The sequence below is a fragment of the Mauremys mutica genome, chromosome 7, assembly GCF_020497125.1.
Source record: "Mauremys mutica isolate MM-2020 ecotype Southern chromosome 7, ASM2049712v1, whole genome shotgun sequence".
NCBI lineage: Eukaryota > Metazoa > Chordata > Testudines > Geoemydidae > Mauremys > Mauremys mutica.
In genome coordinates, this window is record NC_059078.1 from 99509108 (window position 1) to 99531709 (window position 22602).

At 39.8% G+C, this 22602-nt stretch overlaps 1 protein-coding gene across 7 annotated transcripts in view; it reads right to left on the minus strand.

The window, feature by feature from the left end:
• Positions 1 to 22602, minus strand: part of BLNK (B cell linker) — a 72376-nt gene that overhangs the window by 13969 nt on the left and 35805 nt on the right. For 3 of the 7 annotated variants that reach the window (XM_045023022.1, XM_045023025.1, XM_045023021.1), the window contains 14 exons: positions 21422 to 21478; positions 19159 to 19208; positions 17841 to 17881; positions 16090 to 16246; positions 14319 to 14470; positions 13711 to 13789; positions 11313 to 11402; positions 8247 to 8272; positions 7590 to 7615; positions 7191 to 7289; positions 6060 to 6102; positions 3170 to 3203; positions 2074 to 2146; positions 1419 to 1449 (listed from right to left, as the gene is read on the minus strand). In XM_045023022.1, the coding sequence (XP_044878957.1) occupies positions 1419 to 1449; positions 2074 to 2146; positions 3170 to 3203; positions 6060 to 6102; positions 7191 to 7289; positions 7590 to 7615; positions 8247 to 8272; positions 11313 to 11402; positions 13711 to 13789; positions 14319 to 14470; positions 16090 to 16246; positions 17841 to 17881; positions 19159 to 19208; positions 21422 to 21478 (958 nt within the window). The remainder of the gene's footprint in view (positions 1 to 1418; positions 1450 to 2073; positions 2147 to 3169; positions 3204 to 6059; positions 6103 to 7190; positions 7290 to 7589; positions 7616 to 8246; positions 8273 to 11312; positions 11403 to 13710; positions 13790 to 14318; positions 14471 to 16089; positions 16247 to 17840; positions 17882 to 19158; positions 19209 to 21421; positions 21479 to 22602) is intronic. The other 4 variants (XM_045023027.1, XM_045023024.1, XM_045023023.1 and 1 more) reach the window with 3 other exon arrangements.

Below are 22602 nucleotides of genomic sequence, written 5' to 3' on the forward strand. Positions count from 1 at the left end.
ATGCACGTACCCCTAAACAACCATTATAAAATAATAGCATACAAAAGTTAGATTAAGAGGGTTATTGGTTTTCTGTTTGCATCTTAAACATGCTACACAATGTAGACTTAGTTCTCTACCACGTTAAAAGGATGCTAGCCCCTTAAATTTGGATCAAAATTTAGATTTTTAAGAGGGTTTTCCAAAAGCTTAAGCCCAATAAAAATGTTTCCATAACATATTTTTATTATAAAAATAGTGTTCACATTTTGAAACCAATGCTCCTGTGTAATATTTGCAAGCTAAATTTTGCATCGTTCATTGTCCAAGCTGGAAGAAATAAGTGCAGAATAAAAAGAGTTGGAAATGAACTTGTTTTTAATTTTTTTTCCAGATTTAATAATCCAAGTTGTTGGTAGGTATAGGAACTTGTTTAAAGTATGATTAAGTTAACAGTATCCCAATTAATGCATTCTTTAGCAACATTGCAACAGTAAATAGTCATGCAAAGCAATATGACATGTTGGCAAAAGGATGTGTGTGTTTACTTTGAAGAAAAGATTTTTCCACTTGTTATTTACACTTGAAATTGACAGGGATATTGTGCTTGGGGAGATAAGGGCATTACCTTCTCATACAAAGAATTCAGATGGATGATTGTGTAAATATGATCAAATAGATTTTGTAACATAAACTTGGAAAGACTCCAACCCTGTTTATGTGAGCAAGAGAGACCAAGGTAAAAGCCCATTTTTACCTTGAGATATGACTCTTGTTCTAGGGTGATATTTTATTCTCATTCCCTAGGGGAGACTCCTACACACATCAGTGGGAATTTCTGGACGCAATCTGAGGGCAGAACATGGTTCCAAATAACTCTCATTTATTTTCTTGAGTCCCACTAATGTGGATTCTACCACTATCTCCTAGGGAAGAGAATTCATATACTGATAACTCTCTGGGGGAAAAAGACTACCCCAGGTGTATTTAATCTAAATTAGTTTCCAGCAATGCCCAGGTGTTTTTCCCTTTGCTGCTGAGTTAATGTACATTCCATAGCCAAGTCTTTGGGACCCCCTTTAATTGCATATATGCTATCATGATTGATTTCCACCCTTCTTGCCGCCACACATTTTATATATTAAAACCTTCATGATGGCTCCAAAACATTTTTCAATGGTTAGAATAGTCTCTGTGGCAGGCCAGAGGATTTTCTGCCATTCTTGTGCTAACAGACTCTGGAGTATATCTTCCTCTCTCCAATTCTGTATGTAACTTCTATCAATGTTAATTAATCAAGGGGCAAAAATACTCTTAATTCTTTCCTTACTTCCCATTAAGGAAACCGTATTTATGACCAAGTTCAGTTTTACAAGCATATTAAGAATCACAGGTGGGATACTGTACAGTATCATTATAAAAATACAACGTCCACTTACTGCTGGTTTTACTGGATTAGGTGTCTTCTTTCTGAGGATTGAAAAAGTAAGTGATCATTTAAAAGACACATGCAGTGCATTGAACAATCAAGTATATATAGTTAACTGTTACTATAATATTATTGGCAGAGGTGGGATTTTGGGTTGACTCCTGCCCTTCCTTGGGCTGATGTAATAGAGAAAAAGGGGGAGAGGCTATGTTGCATTTAATATAGGTTTCAAAGATAGCGGTGGGAACCATACCAAGGTGTGTGAGAAAGCTATGTCCTGCAAAGAACCAGGCCATGGCTACTAGGAGGGTGGTTTGTAAGAGAAGGAGAATGGCTTTATACATGCACAGGTATTGCTGAAGATCTCATCACTGCAGCATTTGATTGTCTCAAGCAGGCCAGCAGGTTTTCTGTCAGCAGCAGCATATAGTAATTGGAAACAACTCCAGCATGCAAACCGGCCCAGCTTGGAGAAATAGTAGAGTGGCCTGCAACTAGCAATCCCACCTTGTTCTTGCCAGGGCAGGATGCCTCTTGCTCTGGACTCATGGTTCGTGGATAGATAACTCTTGCTTCGATGGCTGCCTCCAGTAAGAGCAGGATTTAGTTATTACTAAATCTAGCAATTAACAATGAAAGAGAAGCAGTGATATTTTGTTACTCACATTGCCCTTGGTAATGGTGATGGAGTTGCAATAGAGGGAAATTTGGATTCCTGAGCTCCACTGTTGCTGTGATCTAAATACCCACACAACATATTTAGTATATAATATTTAACATATCTGAGCATTGTTTTTTTCTTTAATAATCATACTGAAATGTGCTTAGGTGGCACTTGTAGTCCCTGAAGAAAAGATTATGCATCACTCTATTTTCATACTCTGAGTGGAGAGATACTTCCTTGGTGGTGGTGAGTGCTTCCACTACATTGCTGCCATCAAGGACTGTGGTAAGGGGACACTGGGCATCAATAGCTATGGAGGGGAATTCATGATTAAGAGCTTTCTAGATTTGGGAAACTTGCATTGGTGTAACTACATCAGTGCAAACCCTTAATGCAATGAAGTACAGTAGGTCTTCATTCTGTAACTCTCCAGGGTAAGTCACATTGGTGAAAGCACTACTTCTACCAGTACAGAGCATCTCTGTATATAGTCTACACCAGCGGTTCTCAACCAGGGGCCCAGGGGGGCCCCTAGGGTTCCTAGGGGGCTGTGAGCAGGTTTCAGAGGGTCTGCCAAGCAGGGCCAGCATTATACTCGCTGGGGCCCAGAGCAGAAAGCCAAAGCCCCCCAGCATGGGGCTGAAGCCTGGGGCCCTGAGCCCCACCACCCGAGGCTGAAGCCAAAACGTGATCAACGTAGCTTTGCGGGAGCCCCTGTGGCATGGAGTCCCAGGCAATTGCCCTGCTTGCCACCCCTTAATGCCAGCTCTGGCTTTTATATGCAGAAAACCAGTTATCATGGCACAGGTGGGTTATGGACTTTTTACAGCATGTTGGGCTTGGGGGATGGCACACAAAGGTTGAGAACTCCTGGTCTACACTGAGTGCAAAAACAACAACTCAAGTCTAAAGCAAGTTGTTTACTGACTTGTCTTTACACTGACTAAGCTCTTTAACTGTTCATTAAACTCCTTTTCTTAACACTGATGGTTGTAGTTTAAACTTAAAGGAACGTACTACTGCATTTGAGGTCGTCAATAATATGTTGACCAAAAATCTTTCTAGCAATCACCATGTCTTCAGTGCAAAATACTTACTTTCATCATTATGTTCTTCAATTCTATCGTGCTCCTGAAATTGAAATACACAGTATTTGTCAGCTCACACTTACAATGCAGCAATTGTAAAAAATGATAAATATGTAAGTAGAATCTATGGAGAAGGGACTAAGATGTTCTGGTATGGGCCATATAGAATTGCACCAATGTCTAAAATGTTCGTATAGAGTGTATATTATATTAAGCCTCTCTAGTACATTTCATCCAGCTATTTGAAATCACTTAACAAACCATTCCTTAACTCTTAACACCCCAGCATAGTAGATGTTACTGAACCTCAGGCTCCAAGTACTCCATAGTAAACTGGAGCTAAATTCAGCAGTAAGATACCCTAGTTCACATAGCATGCCAGACCAGGGAACAAAAAAATTCACTAATACAATCAGTAGAGCATCAACTGTGTTTTTCACTCTGTCCCCAAATTCTCAGTGTGCTATAGTTATTTTTATCATTGAAAACACTACATTTTAGAAGCAGTCAGAGGCGTTGACATCTGGAGAACCGTTGGGGCACTTGATAACAAGGAAATGTATTGGGTTTCTGTTTCCCAAAACACAGTTGATGACTTTGGCAGCGGGAAGGAGATTCATTTAATCTTTCCTTTCTTCTTGTAAACAGAGGTGACTTTTAGGGGTCTTGAACACTTAGTTCCCTCCTCCACAGCAACTCGTGTGAGCAACCAACTCCAAGATGTACCATGCATGAAAGTTATGTTTTTTAAATTTTCTAATAACTCAGAAATGCTGACAGGATCATGTTCATACTTTTCCAAAAAATTCATCATCAAGCATGAAAAGGTTAAACACCAAAGAAGAATGTCTCTCAGATGTGAGCATATGAGAATGTAGGGTTATAATCAAGGTCCCAACTTAATTTTAGTTACGACTTTTGCTATCATAAGAGTCATTATGGGTGTTTGGCATAATGATTAGAGTAAATTCTGAGGAGTCAGAACTGTTCAGTTCCCACCTCTGCTACTGATTCTGTGCCTCAGAAACGATAATATAAAACCTACAGCTGGCTGAAAAATTTTCAGTGGAACACTTTTCCTCCATCAGAAAATGCTGTTTCTTCAAAATCAAGAAGTTTAATGGGAATTTGTTGATTTTGATAAATGTGACCAATATTTTATAAAGATTCAAAATAGAAATAAAAGTATTTTGTTCTGACTATTGTTTTAACTTTTTTAATTTTTTTAAAATTTATTTAGCGCTTAATGAATTGTCTGGTTATTAAATATAACTTAATTATTTATAGGTCTGTCAAACGATTAAAAATAATCACAATTAATTTTAAGATTTAAAAAAGTTGCGATTAATCGTAGTTTTAATCAAACTGTTAAATAATAGAATACCAATCTAAATATATTATACATATCTTTGGATGTTTTTTCTAAATTTTCAAATGTATTTATTTCAATTACAACACAGAATTCAAAAACAACGAGGAGCCTTGTGGCACCTTAGAGACTAACAAAGTTATTTGAGCATAAGTTTTCATGGGCTATAACCCACTTCATCAGATTGATGCATCTGACCAAGTGGATTATAGCCCATGAAAGCTTATGCCCAAATAAATTTGTTAGTCTCTATGGTGCCACAAGGACTCCTCATTGTTACCCCTCTGAAACAGAATATAAAGTGTTCAGTGCTCATTTTATATTTATTACAAATATTTGCACTATAAAAAAATAAAAGAAATAGTATTTTTTAATTCACCTCATATAAATACTGTGGTGCAATCTCTTTATCATGAAAGTACAATTTATAAATGTAGATTTTTTCCCCATATAACTGCACTCAGAAACAAAACAATGTAAAACTTTAGGGCCTACAAGTCCATTCAGTCCTACTTCTTCTTCAGCCAATTGTTAAAGCAAACAAGTTTGTTTACATATATGAGAGATAATGCTGCCCGCTTCTTAATTACACTGTCACCTGAAAGTGGAAACTGGCATTCGCATGGCACTGTTGTAGGTGGTGATGCAAGGTATTCACATGCCAGATATACTAAACATTCATATGTCCCTTCATGCTTCAACTTGTAGATTGAACTATCTTTTTTATCATTTTTATAATAATATAAAGTGAGCACCTCGAAAGAGGCCTGATTTTCGGAAAGCATTGATCATCCATCCTCTGAAAATCAGGATCCTTGATGGTGCTTCAAGTTGGGCACCAAAAATCACTAGTCACTTTTGAAAATAATAATAATAATTAATTGGAGATATAACAATCTCCTAGAACTGGAAGGGACCTTGAAAGGTCATCGAGTCCAGCCCCCTGCCTTCACTAGCAGGACCAATTTTTTGCCCCAGATCCCTAAGTGGCCCCCTCAAGGATTGAACTCACAACAAGTTCATGGGTGCAGGCACTGGAATTTTTCCATTGAAAAGGCTTTATTTGTAGACTGGGGATTTAATGGGGATTATGAATGTATTCTCCATCAATGCATGGGAGATATTAGACCCCAAAGGGTGGAAAATACAGAAAAAGGTCCATTTTCTCTCTCACGCAAATACGTCTACTCAGTTTAACAGGGCTACACAGGGTTTACTCATGGATGTAAAAGCATCAGCATCTTGGTTGTATATGTCAGCTATTCCTTTCATACCATCAGGACTTGTAAGAAATCATGTTAATATTTTGAACACGAAGGATACATTTGGAGTTTTAATTCCACAATTATAATATTATGACATGAGTCTGCAGCTCTTTGATGCTTTGGATCTGTTTACATTCCAGAGTAATCTACAATTCTATACTTGTCTCTAATACAGATAATAACAAATAGCAGTATATAATGCAGATACCAGCACTGCCCTTCACCATTTAAATGCATTCTTTTCTAATGGTGTTTAGCTACTCACTGCTTTTTGCGGAGCATGGTTTCTGGGAAGAGGAAGAATATTTCTGGAAAACACACAAAATGATTTAAATGGTAAATATTTTTCTGATTTCATTTAAAATTGCTGAGCCCAAAGGTGTAAGTTCTCTTCAGTTTCAAGATACATAGTATTCCTTAGTAAATAGGTTGTTAGTTATAACTATGTTCTGCTGCAGTTTGCTTTGGGTAAGGTTGTGCCTTAACACACAGCCCTGAGTTGGAGACTGGGTGAAGCTGTGCTATCCCATGGGGAGGCCTGGTGCAGCTCTGCAATTTCACTCCCCATGCTCCCTCTTATGCATGGGGTGAGGGCAGCCTGCTTTTTCCTGGTGACCCTGGCTTACTCTGTAAGAGCAATGGGTGGGGATGAGCCCCTGTCTCCTTCCAGCCCCTCCACACTCTCTTATGGGCACTGTATTATTCCTGGAGACACATGGAAGGAAGAGATTATAGGCAAGAGCTAGCTTTGCTCCTATGCACCTGATCCATGGGTGGGGGTCATGTAGTCCTGCCCTACCCCTCAATCTGCACCCAACCTAAAAACTCCATATTTGCTTGGGCACAGAGACCCCTTGTGGAGCTTGGCTCTGGCATGCAGGGGGTTCTCACTTCCATAATTATTGGGTCCCAGAATTGTGTCCCCACTCCAGTGGGTGGAATTCCATTTGTTCCACCACTGTCCTGACCCTCCATGCCTTGGTAAGGGAGAGGACAGGGCTACCCCTCTATCTTGCTCTAACACTTCTTTTCAAAATGGGTATGTGGGTTTGGTTTTGATAATAAGCGTCCTAACCTTGCCTACTTCTCAAATCATTTGTGTTGTCAGGGATCAGCTACTGCAATCTCCTGCTTCATGTTACGTTAAACAGCAAAAAATACATTAAGGAAGTATTACACCTCTGGCAAATCTATTAAAACCAGGATACTAAGAGTTAATTGAGAAATTTCATTCTTAACTCACCCCCTCTTGCCTAGGTAATTCATACATATGGCCTAATAATCATTCATTTTCTGAAGGCCATGCAATAGCTAGGCACTCTGAGGCGAGGTGAAGAATCTGTTTACTCCAGTGTTTGCTCTACACTTGAGGAGACGTAAGCTGATTTTAACTAACCTAGAAGTGTCTGGTTTAGAGGATTCTTTGGCTGAGCTGAGCATGTGGGAATGTCCTCCTGTACTCTGAACAGGCTTGGGTGGAAGAGGTTTAGTGATCCTATTAAGACAACACAGGTGAAGTTAGAAACATTATACAAAAAACACTGAATTAAAAAGAAAAAAGTCTCTGTAATCCTAGACAACACAATGTATTTGAGTATATGTATTGTGTGTTCTCATTCTCAAAGTTTATCAAGAAATATTACAATATTTTATTAATTTGGTACCTCTTCTATTGTGATACATAGGTATTAAATATATAGATATTTAGACAATGCTCACATGTTATCAAAGTATATTTCTTGACAAGGTCTAAGAAACTTTTAATAATGAACAGAATTTCATGGTAATGTATTACCTGCTTGTTGGTGGTGACGGTTTTTCCTTTAAGAGAAAATGCACTGTTAATAACTTGGTCATATCTGTATTTAATAAAATGCATTTGTGCTAATAGAGGATTTTAAGCTGCCTTTGTGATATCTTATTTATTGGAGCATGTATCTCCAGCAAAACATTGCCTATTGGGAACATGCGTAAAGATGGGGTAGCCAGAAAATGACCACTGCTATATCAGTGTAGCCCCAAGCATGCTACTAAGTTATGTGCCATGTCAGTACTGGGAGGTGGGAAGGAAATGATCATATCAAAACAGTTCATGTTTCCTTCGCTGGGGCATCACTTCTAGAAAATGCTCCAGTAGGCCTGTGCTTCTAAGGCTGGATCACATTAAGCAGAGCTGAAAGCCTTACCCCACCTAACAACTTGTAGTAGGTAGAACAAGTTTTCACTGCCATTTGGTGGAGGGACATGGAGTTATGAAGTTACCAGGGAAATGGGGCACCATTCGCAGTGGCAAAGGTTTGTTCCAATTTCCTCTCTGTTAAAGAGTTGATACAATGGCTTACTCTCACATTTATTCTGAATGATTTTGCACCACAGGATACAGTGCTTTCAAGTTGCAGCATGCATGTATAGTGCGGGAACTATGACCCATAAAATGTACATAAGCTCTTACCTCTTCTTCGGGAACCTCATACACGTCTGAAGGAAAAAGAATATTCTGTAGTTACAAAAGCGGATCACAGGTCTCTTTTGACAGAAATACAGTCTGGAATTTACATCAAAGTTCTGCTTTTAAAGAGAAAATAAGATTCTTCTGGGGAAAAGGTAATTTTCTGAGATGTGATTGTTCTCACTTAGGGACTGATTCTTCTTGTCTTATTCATAATAAACTGTGCCTTACTCCTTTTTAACTGTAAACATGATGAAAAGGACAAAAATCCATATTCACAGTCAACAACTACAGGAATTACATTGCACCCAAATAACCTTTATTTTTGTCCAATATCAGAGGGGTAGTTGTGTTAGTCTGGATCTGTAAAAAGTAATAAAGCACCGTCTGACGAAGTGGGCATTTACCCACAAAAGCTTATGCTCCAATACGTCTGTTAGTCTATAAGGTGCCACAAGGACTCTTTGTTGCTTTATTTTTGTACCATTCTTAGTGCAAAAGGCAAGAAAAGAGCCTGAACTAGGAACAGTTTTTAACGTTATCACATTTGGATGACCTTTGAACCTTCCTCTAACCTTGGTGAAGAAGGGACCTAATGAATCATAAACCCTGAACTTTCAGTGAGAATCTACTGGGCTGAGTCCTTTGTATCGCCACACTGTTAGCCCTGAGCTCCTGCTCACTATCGCAGGGTTTTTACTTGCTCACAAAAATCCCAACAGATTGTAAATCCTGAATATTAAAAAACAAATATTAAAATAATTAATGCCATAATCTAAATCCAACTTCACTGAGGGTAGTGACGCTAGGTTGTATTATATTTTAACTTTAGCAAAGTAAGAACTGTAATCTGGCAAGTGCTCTAATACCCACTAGAGGGAGCTGTTTTATCTGTTTAAAATCATCAAGAAAATTGGCTCTTAGAAACTGTGATTAACAGGAAATCACAACACTGAAAAGGTGTTTAAAGATGTCTGAAAAGTTATGTGATAAAACTGCAAATCACAGAGATCTTTTGTAACTATGGCTTGGAAATTAAACAAATTCCTAATGAAAATGAACACGTGCAATGCTTGGTAAGAATTGTGTAACTAGTTTGTAAAGGTTACAGTCTGGGCAATTAATGCCATGACTAGAAAGCAATACAGCATAGAATTGGAACTACTCAGCTAAAGAAGATTAAACACATGTTTGCAATTACAGAAGAAAATATCCCACCCTTTTATTTGCTTTATTTTCTCTTTCCAAATAAACTTCCTTTTACAGTACATGACAACAAAAGAAGCATATACAAAGTGATCAGAATCCACATAATCTCAGTAAGATTGAGTCTTGATTCAGTATTTTAAAAACTCATCTTGGTATCCTATGCTGTAATGAGATAATTGAGCAATGATTTATTGGTTCTGGTAAGTGTTTTTAGCTTATGTTGATCCATTTGGAGTCTGACTTTTACTAAAGTAAAATAATAAAAAGCAGAAATGAATTCAAGACAAGTAGCTTATTCCAGTTTTATTCATTCTTAAACAGATTTATAGTGCAGGGATCTATTTCAAACACAATATAGGCAAAATGGCTGTTATAAACTAGAAATACCTGAAGGGGAACTTGCTTTTATTTTACAGACATGTGTGATAGGTTTATATTTTGAACACATCAAATGTAACTTAATATTTTGCAATAGAAGAGATGAGCAGATGGATCTTTGAAATAAAACACCCAGTAAATTGCTTTGGGCTAATACTAGGTTTTTAATAGGACTTGGAGAATACAGAAAAACGTTTATAGAATAGTACTTTTATTTGTAGCAATGAGACAGTCACAAGAGGTTTAGGTCAGAATTGTCAGGTTCAGTGTGGAGAGAGAGGGAGGCAGCAGGGGAGATGGGGAGGGAGGGAGAGGGAGAGAGAGTGTGTGTGTTTATACAAGTAACCTGAAGTTCTTTAAGTCCCTTGCCAGCTTTGTGACCAATCCTCACTACATAATTACCTTGCTGTCAAAAGAGCTGTGCTCTACCCTACATGTGCTTATTACCCCTTGTGATAGGTCTCCTCTCTTTTCATCATCAAGTCCTATTCAGCATTCTCCTCCTGATCAAGTGTTGTGCTAACTCACCATCAAGTGGGTTATTGGGCAACCTCTTCAACAGCTCTGGAGCAACATGACCCAGCAAGCCCTACATTGGGATGAGCTGATCTCCTTGCTTTAAACTTAAAAACAAACAAAAAAACCAACCATGCAAGCACTCTGGAATTTATGCACCAGAATGCCTCCTAGTGTTGGAAAATCTCCGAGCATGTAGATGGGTAGTGCTTGTGGGAATGTAGGGAAGGATCTTGAATGCTCCAGAATTTCCTTTTACATTACCAAGCAACAAGATCAATGGGAATACCCAGTTAGGAAGGATTACTGGCTCTCATTCCAGCTAAGCAGAATGCTATCTGGGTATGTCTACACTGCCAATGTTACAGCACGGCCAGGGCAGCATTGTGACGTGGGCAGAGTAGTCATGCTTTATCGTCGGGGAAGAGCTCTCCCGGCAATTAAAAAATAACCACCCCGAATGAGCGGTGGTAGCTTTATCGCCGGGAGTATGGCCGTCTATACTGGTGCTTTTCAGTGCTAAAACTTTTGTCGCTCAGGGGGGTGTTTTTTCACACCCCTCAATGACTAAAGTTTTAGCGCTGAAAGTGGCAGTGTAGACACAGCCTATCTTTTCGCTGAAAATGAAAGTGAGGCATGAGGATGAACCTGCGGTGCATGGGCCACACTCCGAAGAATACCTGCCACTGGAGGGAATAGCCAGCTTTCAGACTTCCTAATTTTATAGATAGGGAGCAAGATTATCCACTGGCCCCTGCACCAAGTGCCACTGGAGGAAATAAATGACAAATAGCTGGCTGTTTCCAGGGAGGAGCAAATGTCTGAGTTGGTTCAGCTCTCCCTAATTATGTGCAACATATTAATACCTTTTCCATCCAGAAATCATACTATTGCATTTCCAAACCCCTTTGTCAAAACAGGGTGTCTGCAAGATGATCCTCTTACACCAATATAAACATTGCATACCTTTCATGAAAGGAGACACAGGAGCAGGAGAGGACTTGGCAGAGCTAGGAAGAACTGGCTTTGTTGGCTTGATAGATCTGTTTACAGGAGCTTAAAACAAAAAAGGAGACAAACATACCAATGTCACATCTATGAAATGAGAACGAATACAAAGAAGGTCTGAGGGCTAGTCAAGAGACCTTGAGAAATTCATTTGTGGCAGAAAAAGAGCCTCTGACTCATGTGAGTAACCTTATTCTCAGTGCTTCCACCTTGCCGTAAATATCCAAGATTGTCAACCGTATGAAAGTGCAGAGTTACATACTATTCAATTGACTTTTCACTTTAGCACTGTAAGTTTAATTCCCAGCTAAGTAAACCCCGGGTGCAATTGAAGTAAAAAAGGAAGCCCCACATCTCTTTGTTAAAAATCTGCCTGGACACCCCAGCATGTGGAGAATTTTAATGAAGCAGAACTCTTGGATGAGAAGAGAGGCATGGCAAACCAAACCAAGATTCTCAGTTGTAGGGATGCATGACTGTGAAAGGTCATGGAAAGAGAGGTAGGAGCCAAACATCCAGTTGGGAAAGACAACCCTAACTTTTGCCCTGGGACTGTCCTAGCTACGGGTCCCACATTGCCCTTCACTTGACTGCAGTCTCTTTAGTACTTTCCCTTCTTCTTTATGAACTAGGGCTGTTGATTAATCACAGTTAATTAACACAATTAATTCAAAAAAAATTAATCATAATTTAAAAAAATTAACAATGACTAATCACAGTTTTAATTGCACTGTTAAGAGAATACCAATTAAAATGTATTAAATATTTTTGGATGTTTTTCTAAATTTTCAAATATATCGTTTTCAATTACAACACAGAATACGAAGTATGCAGCGATCACTTTATATTATTATTTTTATTACAAATATTTGCACTGTAAAAATGATAAAATAAATAATATTTTTCAATTCACCTCATACAAGTACTGTAGTGCAGTCTCTTTATCATGAAAGTACAACTTACAAATGTAGATTTATTTTGTTGCATAACTGCACTCAAAAATAAAAAAAATGTAAAACTTCAGTGCCTACAAATCCACTCAGTCCTACTTCTTGTTCAGCCAATTGCTAAGAGAAACAAGTTTGTTTACATTTATGGGAGCTAATTCTGCCTGCTTCTTAATTAAAAGTGAGAACAGGCATTCACATGGCATTTCTGTAGCCAGCATTGTAAGATACTTATGTGCCGGATATGCTAAACATTCATTTTGGCCACCATTCTAAAGACCATGCTTCCATGCTGATGACACTCATTAAAAAATAATGCATTAATTATATTTGTGACTGAACTCCTCGAGGCAGAATTGTATGTCTCCAGCTCTGTTTTACCCACCTTCTGCCATATATTTCATGTTATAGCAGGCTTGGATGATGACCCAGCATGTTGTTCACTTTAAGAACACTTTCACTGCAGATTTGACAAAATTCAAACAAGGTACCAATATGAAATTTCTAAAGATAGCTACAGCACTCAACCCAAGGTTTAAGAATCTGAAGTGCCTTCCAAAATCTGAGAGGGATGAGGTGTGGAGCATGCTTTCAGAAGTCTTAAAAGAGCAACACTCTGATGCCGAAACTACAAAACCTGAACCACCAAAAAAACAAACAAACAAAAATCAACCTTCTGCTGGTGGCATCTGACTCAGATGATGAAAATGAACATGTGATGGTCCTCACTGCTTTGGATCATTATCAAGCAGAACCCGTCATCAGCATGGACATATCCTCTGGCATGGTGGTTAAAGCATGAAGGGACATACGAATTTTTAGCGCTTCTGGCACGTAAATATGTTGTGCCGCCAGCTACAACTGTGCCATGCGAACGCCTGTTCTCCCTTTCAGGCGACATTGTAAGCAAACTTGGGCAGCAGTATCTCCTGCAAATGTAAACAAACTTGTTTGTCTTAGCGATTGACTGAACAAGTAGGACTGAGTGGACTTGTAGGCTCTAAAGTTTTACATTGTTTTGTTTTTGAGTGCAGTTATTTTTTGTACATAATTCTACATTTGTAAATTTAATGTTCACGATAGAGATTGTACTACAGTACTTGTAATGAGGGAATTGAAAAATACCATTTCTTCTGTTTCTTTTTTACAGTGTAAACATTTGTAATAAAAAATAAATATAAAGTGAGCATTGTACACTTTGTATTCTGTGTTGTAATTGAAATCAATAGATTTGAAAATGTGGAAAACATCTAAAAACATTTAAATAAATGATATTCTATTATTGTTTAGTAGTTCGATTAATCACAATTAATTTTTTTAATAGCTTGACAGCCGTACCATGAACCCTAGCAACAGACATCCAGTGGCACTGTGTTTACCCTAGAGTAAAATTATCATGTAAAACTCACGTTTTGTAGATTGTGAAGTACTGCCTTCCGTAGGTTCAATGTAGTTATCTTCATCATCTACAGGCACGATATAATCATCCTGAGAAAAATGCAGAGAAAAGCTACAAGCTAAGCTACATGTCAAATACACCACATGGCACAAGCCTGTTTTGTCAGGGATGGACAAGATTCACTAACGCCAATGGTTGTCTCAGGCATCTAAACTCCCTCTGTGGCTGGATAAGGCTGGGCTTTTCCATGGACTTTCCTCCTTCACCAAACAGCTCCAATTGTGGCACAGCTGATTGATCACTTACTGTCTCAGTACTCTGTAGCCCTGCCCTGGTGCTCAATATTTCCGTTCCTTCCCCACCTGTCAGCAATCTGTCTCTGGTGAACAGAGAATGCTAAGTGGGCTGAATGGCTCCACAGATTTACGATGTGGGTAAATGTCCACTAGAAACTAGTGTGAGAGTATGCATTTATTTTTATGACCTATGTAATGATTTGAACCACAGCAGTCAGATGTGAAAGGCTAGCATATTAAACAAGTGCCGCATACAGTTCATGATACTTATGGGGCCATAATTCACCTGTACTGTAAAGACTTATGTATCTGTGAATATTACCTCATCCTCTTTGAACTCTTTGGTCTTGGGTGGCACTTTTGGTTTCGGAGCGACAGACGATGATGGCAGAGATGGTTTAGATGGTTTCTTGGGTTTAATTAAAGACTGACTTGGCCTGCTTGGCAGTGGCTCCTGGTGGGTTGTGCGATTGTCTTTAAATGAGTGGGGAAATGAGAAGTTTAGTACATAATTACTCACTAACTGCAAAGAGTTGTTTTAATATCTATGCAAACTGAGCATCTTTACTCTGCCTGTAGCGTAAGTCATATAGAATGTTCTGTGACTGGAAGTGACGAGAATCTATTATGTTCTATAGTCCTTAAGTACTGTAGCATATAAGTTCCCATGCAGCAAGGTGGGTGAGACTGAAAAAGATGATATGGCCAGCTTCTCTGGGGTACCACCAAAATACCTACAAGGAATGGGTAATACAATTCCTCATTATTTGAAGTGTGCAATTAATGTGTTTATTACCTATCCAGCCACTTGTCTGGCACTATAGTAGTTAAGTGCCTTATATATATCCAGTACCCGAGCCTCATATAATGAAACTGAAAGAGACGGGGGAAGAGGTGTGCAGTGACGGGATGGTTATGTTGATATTCCTTTTCCCAATGTCCCAAATCTTGGTCCATCTGAAGTCAATATAAAAACTTCCATTGACTTCAATGGGAACAGTATTTGGCTCAGAATATAATGTTGAAGGGAAGAGAAGGGTCTATTTGTTGGTGCGATATAAGCAGAGTCATCTCCTTCCAGTCCTGTTTTTAAGGCTACCTGCTTCCTACTCCCAATTGTTAAGGGCAGTTTAGGCTTAGATCTTTGGGACTGTTATGCAGAGGTGATGACTCTGTGGGTGCTCTGCACCTACTGGCAGCCAAGCTCCCCTCCTTCGCTGCCCCCCACCTCCTCCCCCTGAGCGCGCCGTGTACCCCCTCCTCCACCTATCTCCCAGAGCTTCATGCCCGGCTGCTGCTGCCAAACAGCTGTTTGGCAGCGTTAGCATGCTCCCGGGAGGTCGAGGGAGGAGTATGAATGTGGCTCATTCGGGGAGGAGGCGGGGCTGGGGCGGGGATTTGGGGAAAGTGTTGGAATAGGGGCAGGCAGGGGGTAGAGTTGGAGTGGGGACTTTGGGTTGGAATGGGGGCAGGGCCTCATGGAAGGAGTGGAGTGGGGGCACAGCCAGGGCACGGGGGGAGGTCAAGCACCTATGGGAAGAGGGGAAGTTGGCACCTATGCTGTTATGTCCCCTGTTTTGCACTTGCTTGGCTAACAAGTTAGGGTATAAACAAGATAGAAAACAGCGGTCCTTTAATGTTTTGCCCTTCCTGCTTGACCTTAAATCAGCTAGGGAAGAACCAATCCCCAGATTAGGCTAACTGGGTGATTTCTGGGGCGTGCTCAGTGAAATTTCTCCCCAATGTTCCCATGCATATTGTTTTATTATTCGGTTTATAACTGCTCATCACAAAGCCTGTAGGCCTTCTACAAAATATACTACAAAAACTTGGGAGACAGCGGCAATGCTGAGGGGGTGTCTCACCTGCCAGCAAATCCATGAATCCTTCCAGAAAGTAGGCACCCTGATACTTGGGGTCGGGAACAAACAGCCCCTCCTCCTTTTGAGGCTAACTCCTGAGAAAAGGACGGGCTTCACACCACATTGACACCATCTGAAATTCTTTTCTTGTTTTTCAATTTGTTAATGGTGCCACTGGTATAAATAGCTGAGGGGCTGACAGGCTTGCGTAGCCAAAGATTTCATAGGTACCTGCGTATTCTCCCCTTGAAAATGAAAATGACGAGGGAATCTTCTTTTTCTCTTGCTCAGTTGGAGGGGGCTCATAACTGTCATCACAGTTCTCTTCACTCGGAACCACATACATCTCTGAATCAGAGTGGGCATCTGGATTTTCATAATCGCTGTCCTAGAAACACACAGCTTCCCATTTCTTACTTTGTAAAACATTTGTGGATTCATTCGTGGAAGTAATACTCAAACATCCCACCAGTTGCATTATTTGCTAACCTACAAAAACACTTGCTTGTCATATGACAGTTATGAACATGGTCAGATTCATTAGTGTTACTCTATTTCATCATAAAACATATTTAAAATATTTTTGCTCTGGAGAAAAAGGATTTAACAAAGTGCTAACACCCTGATTTTCAGTACCCCTATGCCTTCGTCTCATCACCACTGGAAACCACCGACCTCTCACTTCCTATTTCTGCCTTCTCTCTCCCATCACCACAGGCCCTCTGCTAAGCTGGGACTGCATTCCCCCACATCTGTGAGTCAACAACCTTATGCTTGTCCACCAGCCCACTACCCTGGGAACCAGTTCCTTCCTAGTCTCAACCTCAGCTGCTGATGTGACCTCTATCTCCCCTTTCTGGTTTCTGGTGTTCAGGGAGAGGTCAGGAACTAGCACCAGGAGGAAACAGCTGGCTTTAGGGAAGCAAGTTGTAGAATAAAGCGTGTTCTTCGCCCTGTGGCAGGATGGGTCATGATTTGCTTCACTCTAAAGTCCTGAGGAGACCTTACCATCCTCAATGCTACCTGATGGGGCTTTGCCACTAAAGCCCAAGAAAATAGCCATTCACCAGTTGGCATCTACCTGGGAATTAGCTAGTTTTCTATGAGCTAATGAATAATCTTCACACGCTTTATGCAAGGAAAATCTGGGCATCTCAAACATAAAACAATTAGAGATTGTCCTGAGCTACAAAGTTTGGATCTGAACTTTCCTCAAATTTATGCAAATTTAGGGATGTTCAGACCTGGGATTCTAGAGCAGGTCCACCTCAAGTAGCATGGAATAAAGGAAAATGGATAAACATTAAATATATTTGAAATGTCAGAAAATGGAGACCAAATCTTATAACAGAGGACAGTGAATTTATATAGATTGTATGGTCTCTGGGGGCAGGAATTGTAGGTGAAATCCTGGACTTACTGAAATCAATGGGACTTTTGCCATTGTCTTCAATGGGGCAAGATTTCACCCTGTGTTTTTTCTAGTGTTTGGAAAATGCCTAACACGTTGTGGGTGCTACCACTGTCTAAATAAGTGATGTCAAAAAATAAGTTACTAACCACAAATTTGACAACACTGATAAATAAGTGAAATCTAAAAGTATCTGTAAATCTTCTAAACAAGAATAGTCCAGTGTTTTTTCAAAAGTGGCCACTAATTTTGGGTGCCCTGTTTTTTGGATGCTCAAGTTGAGATATCATAACCCTAAATTTCCAAGATGCTGATCATCTACAGCTACCATTAACAATGCTTCTGAATATTGGGCTAAGGTATTTATAAGCTGGGTACCCAAAAATCGAGGGAACCTAAATCAGTGGCTACTTTAGAAAATTTTCAACCTCATGAATATAGTAGGATTTTAATAGTGGAAATGTAGATTTGACTGAAAGTATCTGATTCAGAACTAAACTTTCATTATTATCTCATGTGTGGTCCTAATTGAAAGAGTAACTGCTTTATGACCCCATGAAAATATACTTACAAAATCATCAGACCATTGTTCATCTTCATCCTCTGCATGTTCTAAACCAAACATTTGAGTTATTTAAGGGAATGGAATAGTGATCACAAACATTCATCTTAGCCACTAATAGAATGGCTCTGTTACATTCCAGTCTCTCTCTCTCTCTCTCTCTCTCTCTCTCTCACACACACACACAAAATTCCTGAGAGTTTGTGCTAAACACACTTGGTTTTGGCTGAATAGTGTTGATAATTAGAATTCTGCTTCTTTTGCTTATTTGGTTTTAGAAATTAATTGGGAGTGCTCATGAAAGAGTCCCAGACTGATGTGCTGGACAACACAGTCCTCTACTTATCCCCAGTCTGAATAGTAGCAATGCAAGCTTCCCCACACTGCCATGCCCGTGAATCCCTTTTTTAAAGGAAATGAAGAGAGAGGAAGAGCTCACTCAGCCCTCTTGACAATTCAGTTCTTGGCCTCTCTGGTGAAGTTCCAAATTGGATGCCAATTAACTATGATAGTGTTAGGGATGTGGAAGCCTGTCCACTTGGAACTGGCTATAGAAGTCACTGAACAATTATTAGATTGACAACTTCCAGTCACTCCCCACCTAGTCTGCTGCTGTTTTACTTTTTCTCCTTAACAAAACCATTCTTAACACTTCAAAACAAAGGTAAAACAATGAAGGTGTAAAATAAGCAAATATAGCTCCACTCACACTTGAAGATAATGTTTGATGCCATCATTATATTAGCACCAACATCAGATTCCATTTTTGTGCGAAGGAAACCTATTTGCCCATATTTCTTTCTTTCCTTTCACTTCACAAGCCCTGAACTGGGCTGGCACTCCATCCAGCATGGCTGGATATGGAGCCTTCTCCCCCTTGAGAATGGCCGGATCCCATAGGATAGGTGAAAGCTGCTTCTGAGAGTCAGCTAGCAGGGCACTTAAAAATATGGAGCTATACCTATCTCATACAGCTGGAAGGGACCCTGGAAAGTCATCAAGTCCAGTCCCCACCTTCACTAGCAGGACCAAGTACTGATTTTTGCCTCAGATCCCCCCCTCAAGAATTGACCTCACAACCCTGGGTTTAAGCAGGCCAATGCTCAAATCACTGAGCTGGCTATCAACTACTTCTTAGTCTTTGTTCTTCCCATTGGGGAAGCTCTCCACAGTTTGCTGTCCATCGTTTTACCAGAGAGAATTGCACTATAAGTTATTGGTCATGGTTTAGGATTCACCACACCTAGAAGATAAATGTGAGCAAATATGCAGTTGTAACACTCTTAGAAAAAATATACAGTTTAAAGTTCCATTAAGCCATCCTTACCTGAAGCATAATCCCTTTGTGGTACACTTGGTGGGGGTTTATTTTTTAGCCTGTAAACAATAATTTTTACATTTATGATCCAATAAGTAATAGTTGCAGGAAGGCAACACATAAAAAAAGCTGATGACAAAAGATATCTGCAACTGAAGACACAGGTCATTGTCACAGATATTCAGCCAATTGCTGCAGGCAAATGCTCTGAAAAGAGAGTACTTTTTGGAAACAGCCAAGAATATAGAATGCAATCCGAGTTTTTTGTTAAGAACTTTTTTTTTTAAAGAAACACACATACAGAGGAGCAGAAGCTACAGGCAGCATTATACATTATAGATATGTGCACATCTGTTTAAAGAAGTAAAGCTGATTGAGGCTCATAAAAATCCTAGTAAGAGGTTTATATATGAGGTGATAAAAGAGTACAGTGCTCTCTGGTTCTAATTTACAACTTTAGATTTGCATACTCTTTAAATTCCAATTGAGGCTTAAAAGTTTTCCCAGGCTGTCTCTGAGCCAGATTCTGATCTCACTTACAATGATTTTGTACATGTATAGCTCCTGCAGTCAATGGAGTTACTGATTTACATTGGTATCAGATCAGATCTGGGCTCTCAACCTTTGCACTTGTCACATGTATGAGGTACTGCATGTTTGGTACAATAATGGAAGTACTAACACAGAAAGTCTCACACCAATTATTTTTCATAAGGGAATACAATTTGAATAGCTTTGATTCTGTAGTATTGAGTGAACCAAAAGATTATTTATAGAAAGATTGAAACATTCTTCATAGGCTTCTCTTCATTTGCAACTGTGCTATGCTTACCTAGAATTTAAAATCATGCAGGTTCCTGTTTGTTTAATTATAAGCCCTGGGAGAGCACCCCCAGGAGCTTAGTGTAGTGATCTATTTATTATTCCATTAATGATCTGACAGTACCTCATAAGAAGAGAGACACATTTCTGTGAAGTTATTCAAGTCAGATCCAATGGTGCATCTGGGCTATTACATACTTGAGCAGAAGTATCTGAAGCTAGTAATGTTTTGCTTTTTGTATTAATATAAAGCATTAATATCATTTGCATTAAAATGCTCTTTTATACTCATTCTTAATATATAATCCAACAATTTTCCTTAGCACTGATGAAACCACACCCTGGGTTTGAGCCAATGCCCAAGTCAATGGAGAGACTCCCATTGACTCCAATGGGCTTTCAATCAGGTCCCAAAAGAAGTGCTTCTTGGGATGTTATGTTTGTTTGCAGAGCTGAGTGTATAATTCACCAGGAATAATGTCCACAGTGACTGTAACTTTTTCTTGTGCTCTTGAAGGTTTCTGAGCCATTGTGATTTCCTTCAATTTTTTCTCTTATTTTTGTTTTTCTTAACAGTTTGCTGCAATAATTTGATACTCAATATTCAAGACTTGGGCATGCTGCTTACTTGTGACTGTTCAGCTAAGACCCACAGCTAAATGTTGTTTCTGTACCCTGATTGGGTGAGTGCATCTGACTGAATACCCAGATGTGCAAATGTTAAGATTTGGTTTCTGCAAATGATTTCTTCCACAGTTCGTGCTAGTGAAACTCTACTGCTCATATAGTTGTAAAAAGTGAACATACATGTATGCATGATGCAGGCATGGCCAAAATACATTCATTACCAAGCTCAAGAAAATATCCATGGAACATTTTTCACAGAGTTTGCCCAGCTCTCTTGATTAGTGGTGTCAGAAAAAAGTACAGGTAATTCTTCCTTGCTGAATGGTTACTAGTGCCTGACAACATGAGTATAACTTATCCTGCAGGCAGTATGTTATTAAGCATTGTTAACAGCATTATTCCCGTATCTCATCCAGGTTAGCACAGGCATGTTAAAAAGAAGAAACCAGGGCCACTGCCAGGGGAAATGGCTGATGCTTTGTCTCAGGTCTAGGTTTGATGGAGAGGGTGGCCCCAAATTCAGCAGGCTGCTCCATGCTGGATTTGTGCTGAGGTGCACAAGGACACCAGAGACAAAGGAAAAGGGTGGAGAGGAAGCCAATAGGGACTCTTCTGAGGGAGAGGGATGTGTGGCCTGGCCCATACTGTAAGTATTCAGACAATACATCGAGAAGGCTTGCTTCAGTGTTTTGACTGACACTGTAAATCCTGGCTGTGGCCCTGGCAGAATATGTAAATATGTTATAACAAAAGCATGTGAAGCACAGAAGAGCTCTGTATCTGAGCCATCTATCATGCCTTGTGTGGTTCTGAAATAGCATACCGATCCCAAGTATTTTTCCCAGTTTTGCAAATTAAGGCCACTTGTTCATTTTGGAACCTAAATAGCAATAGAAAAGAAATTATATTTCCGTCACAGAAATGAAACAATTTATGGCCACATCTGTATTTGTTAGTCTCTTCAAATATGTTAGTTATTCTAAAATTCAAACACAAACCCACAGAAAAGTTACTGCACCGTATTAATATTATTTAGTGAGTGTCAACACTGTAGAATCCTGGTCCCATTGACGTCAGTGGGAATTTTGCCATTGACTGGAATGGGGTCATGATTTCACCCACTATTTTTGCAATATGCAAACACAAATGACATGATCCCTGTTCCTGGGAGCTTACTGTCTAGTTACCGTACATTTATCAGGGGCGGCTCTAGGATTTGCGCCGCCCCAAGCAGGGCGGCGCGCCGCGGGGGGCGCTCTGGCGGTCGCCGGTCCCGCGGCTCCGGTGGACCTCCTGCAGGCATGACTGCGGATGCTCCACCGGAGCCGCGGGACCAGCGGACCCTCCGCAGGCACGTCTGCGGGAGATCCACCGGAGCTGCCTGCCGCCCTCCCGCGGGACGCCGCCGCAAGCGCGCGCTTGGCGTGCTGGGGTCTGGAGCCAGCCCTGCATTTATAATACTTGTATATTTGTACATTTATAATACTTTTATTCTTTAGGGCTTCATTTTGTACGCAATGCCAATGGGCATGATCCTGCTCCTGTTGAAGTTAATAGCAAAACTCCAAATGGCTTCAGTAGAAGAGGGTCAAGTCATGTTGTTCAAGGGAGAGATTATAGTTGTTCTTTAGCAGATCTTTCATCTGCAAAATAGGCAATTACATCAGAAGTGATTCCAAAAGAAATCACAGTGGTAAACAATGTCACCCACTTTGAAAGTGCCCTAAATATACTCTGTTCCGTATTTAAGTTACATTTGATAGAGTTGTGAGTTAATCCTTCTGGAAAAGTCTTATAGACCTGAATAGGGATTTACAGAAATTACTCAACTCTGAAATATACAGGCTGAAATCCTGACCCCCCTAAAGTCAGTGGCAAAGCTCCCATTCACTTCAGTGGGGCCAGGCATTCACCCATAAGTTTCTTAGAGAATGATTTTTTCTTTTGTGGAGGTTTGTGAAATTCCATAGCTGAGATATAATTTTCAATTCTATAAGACTCATC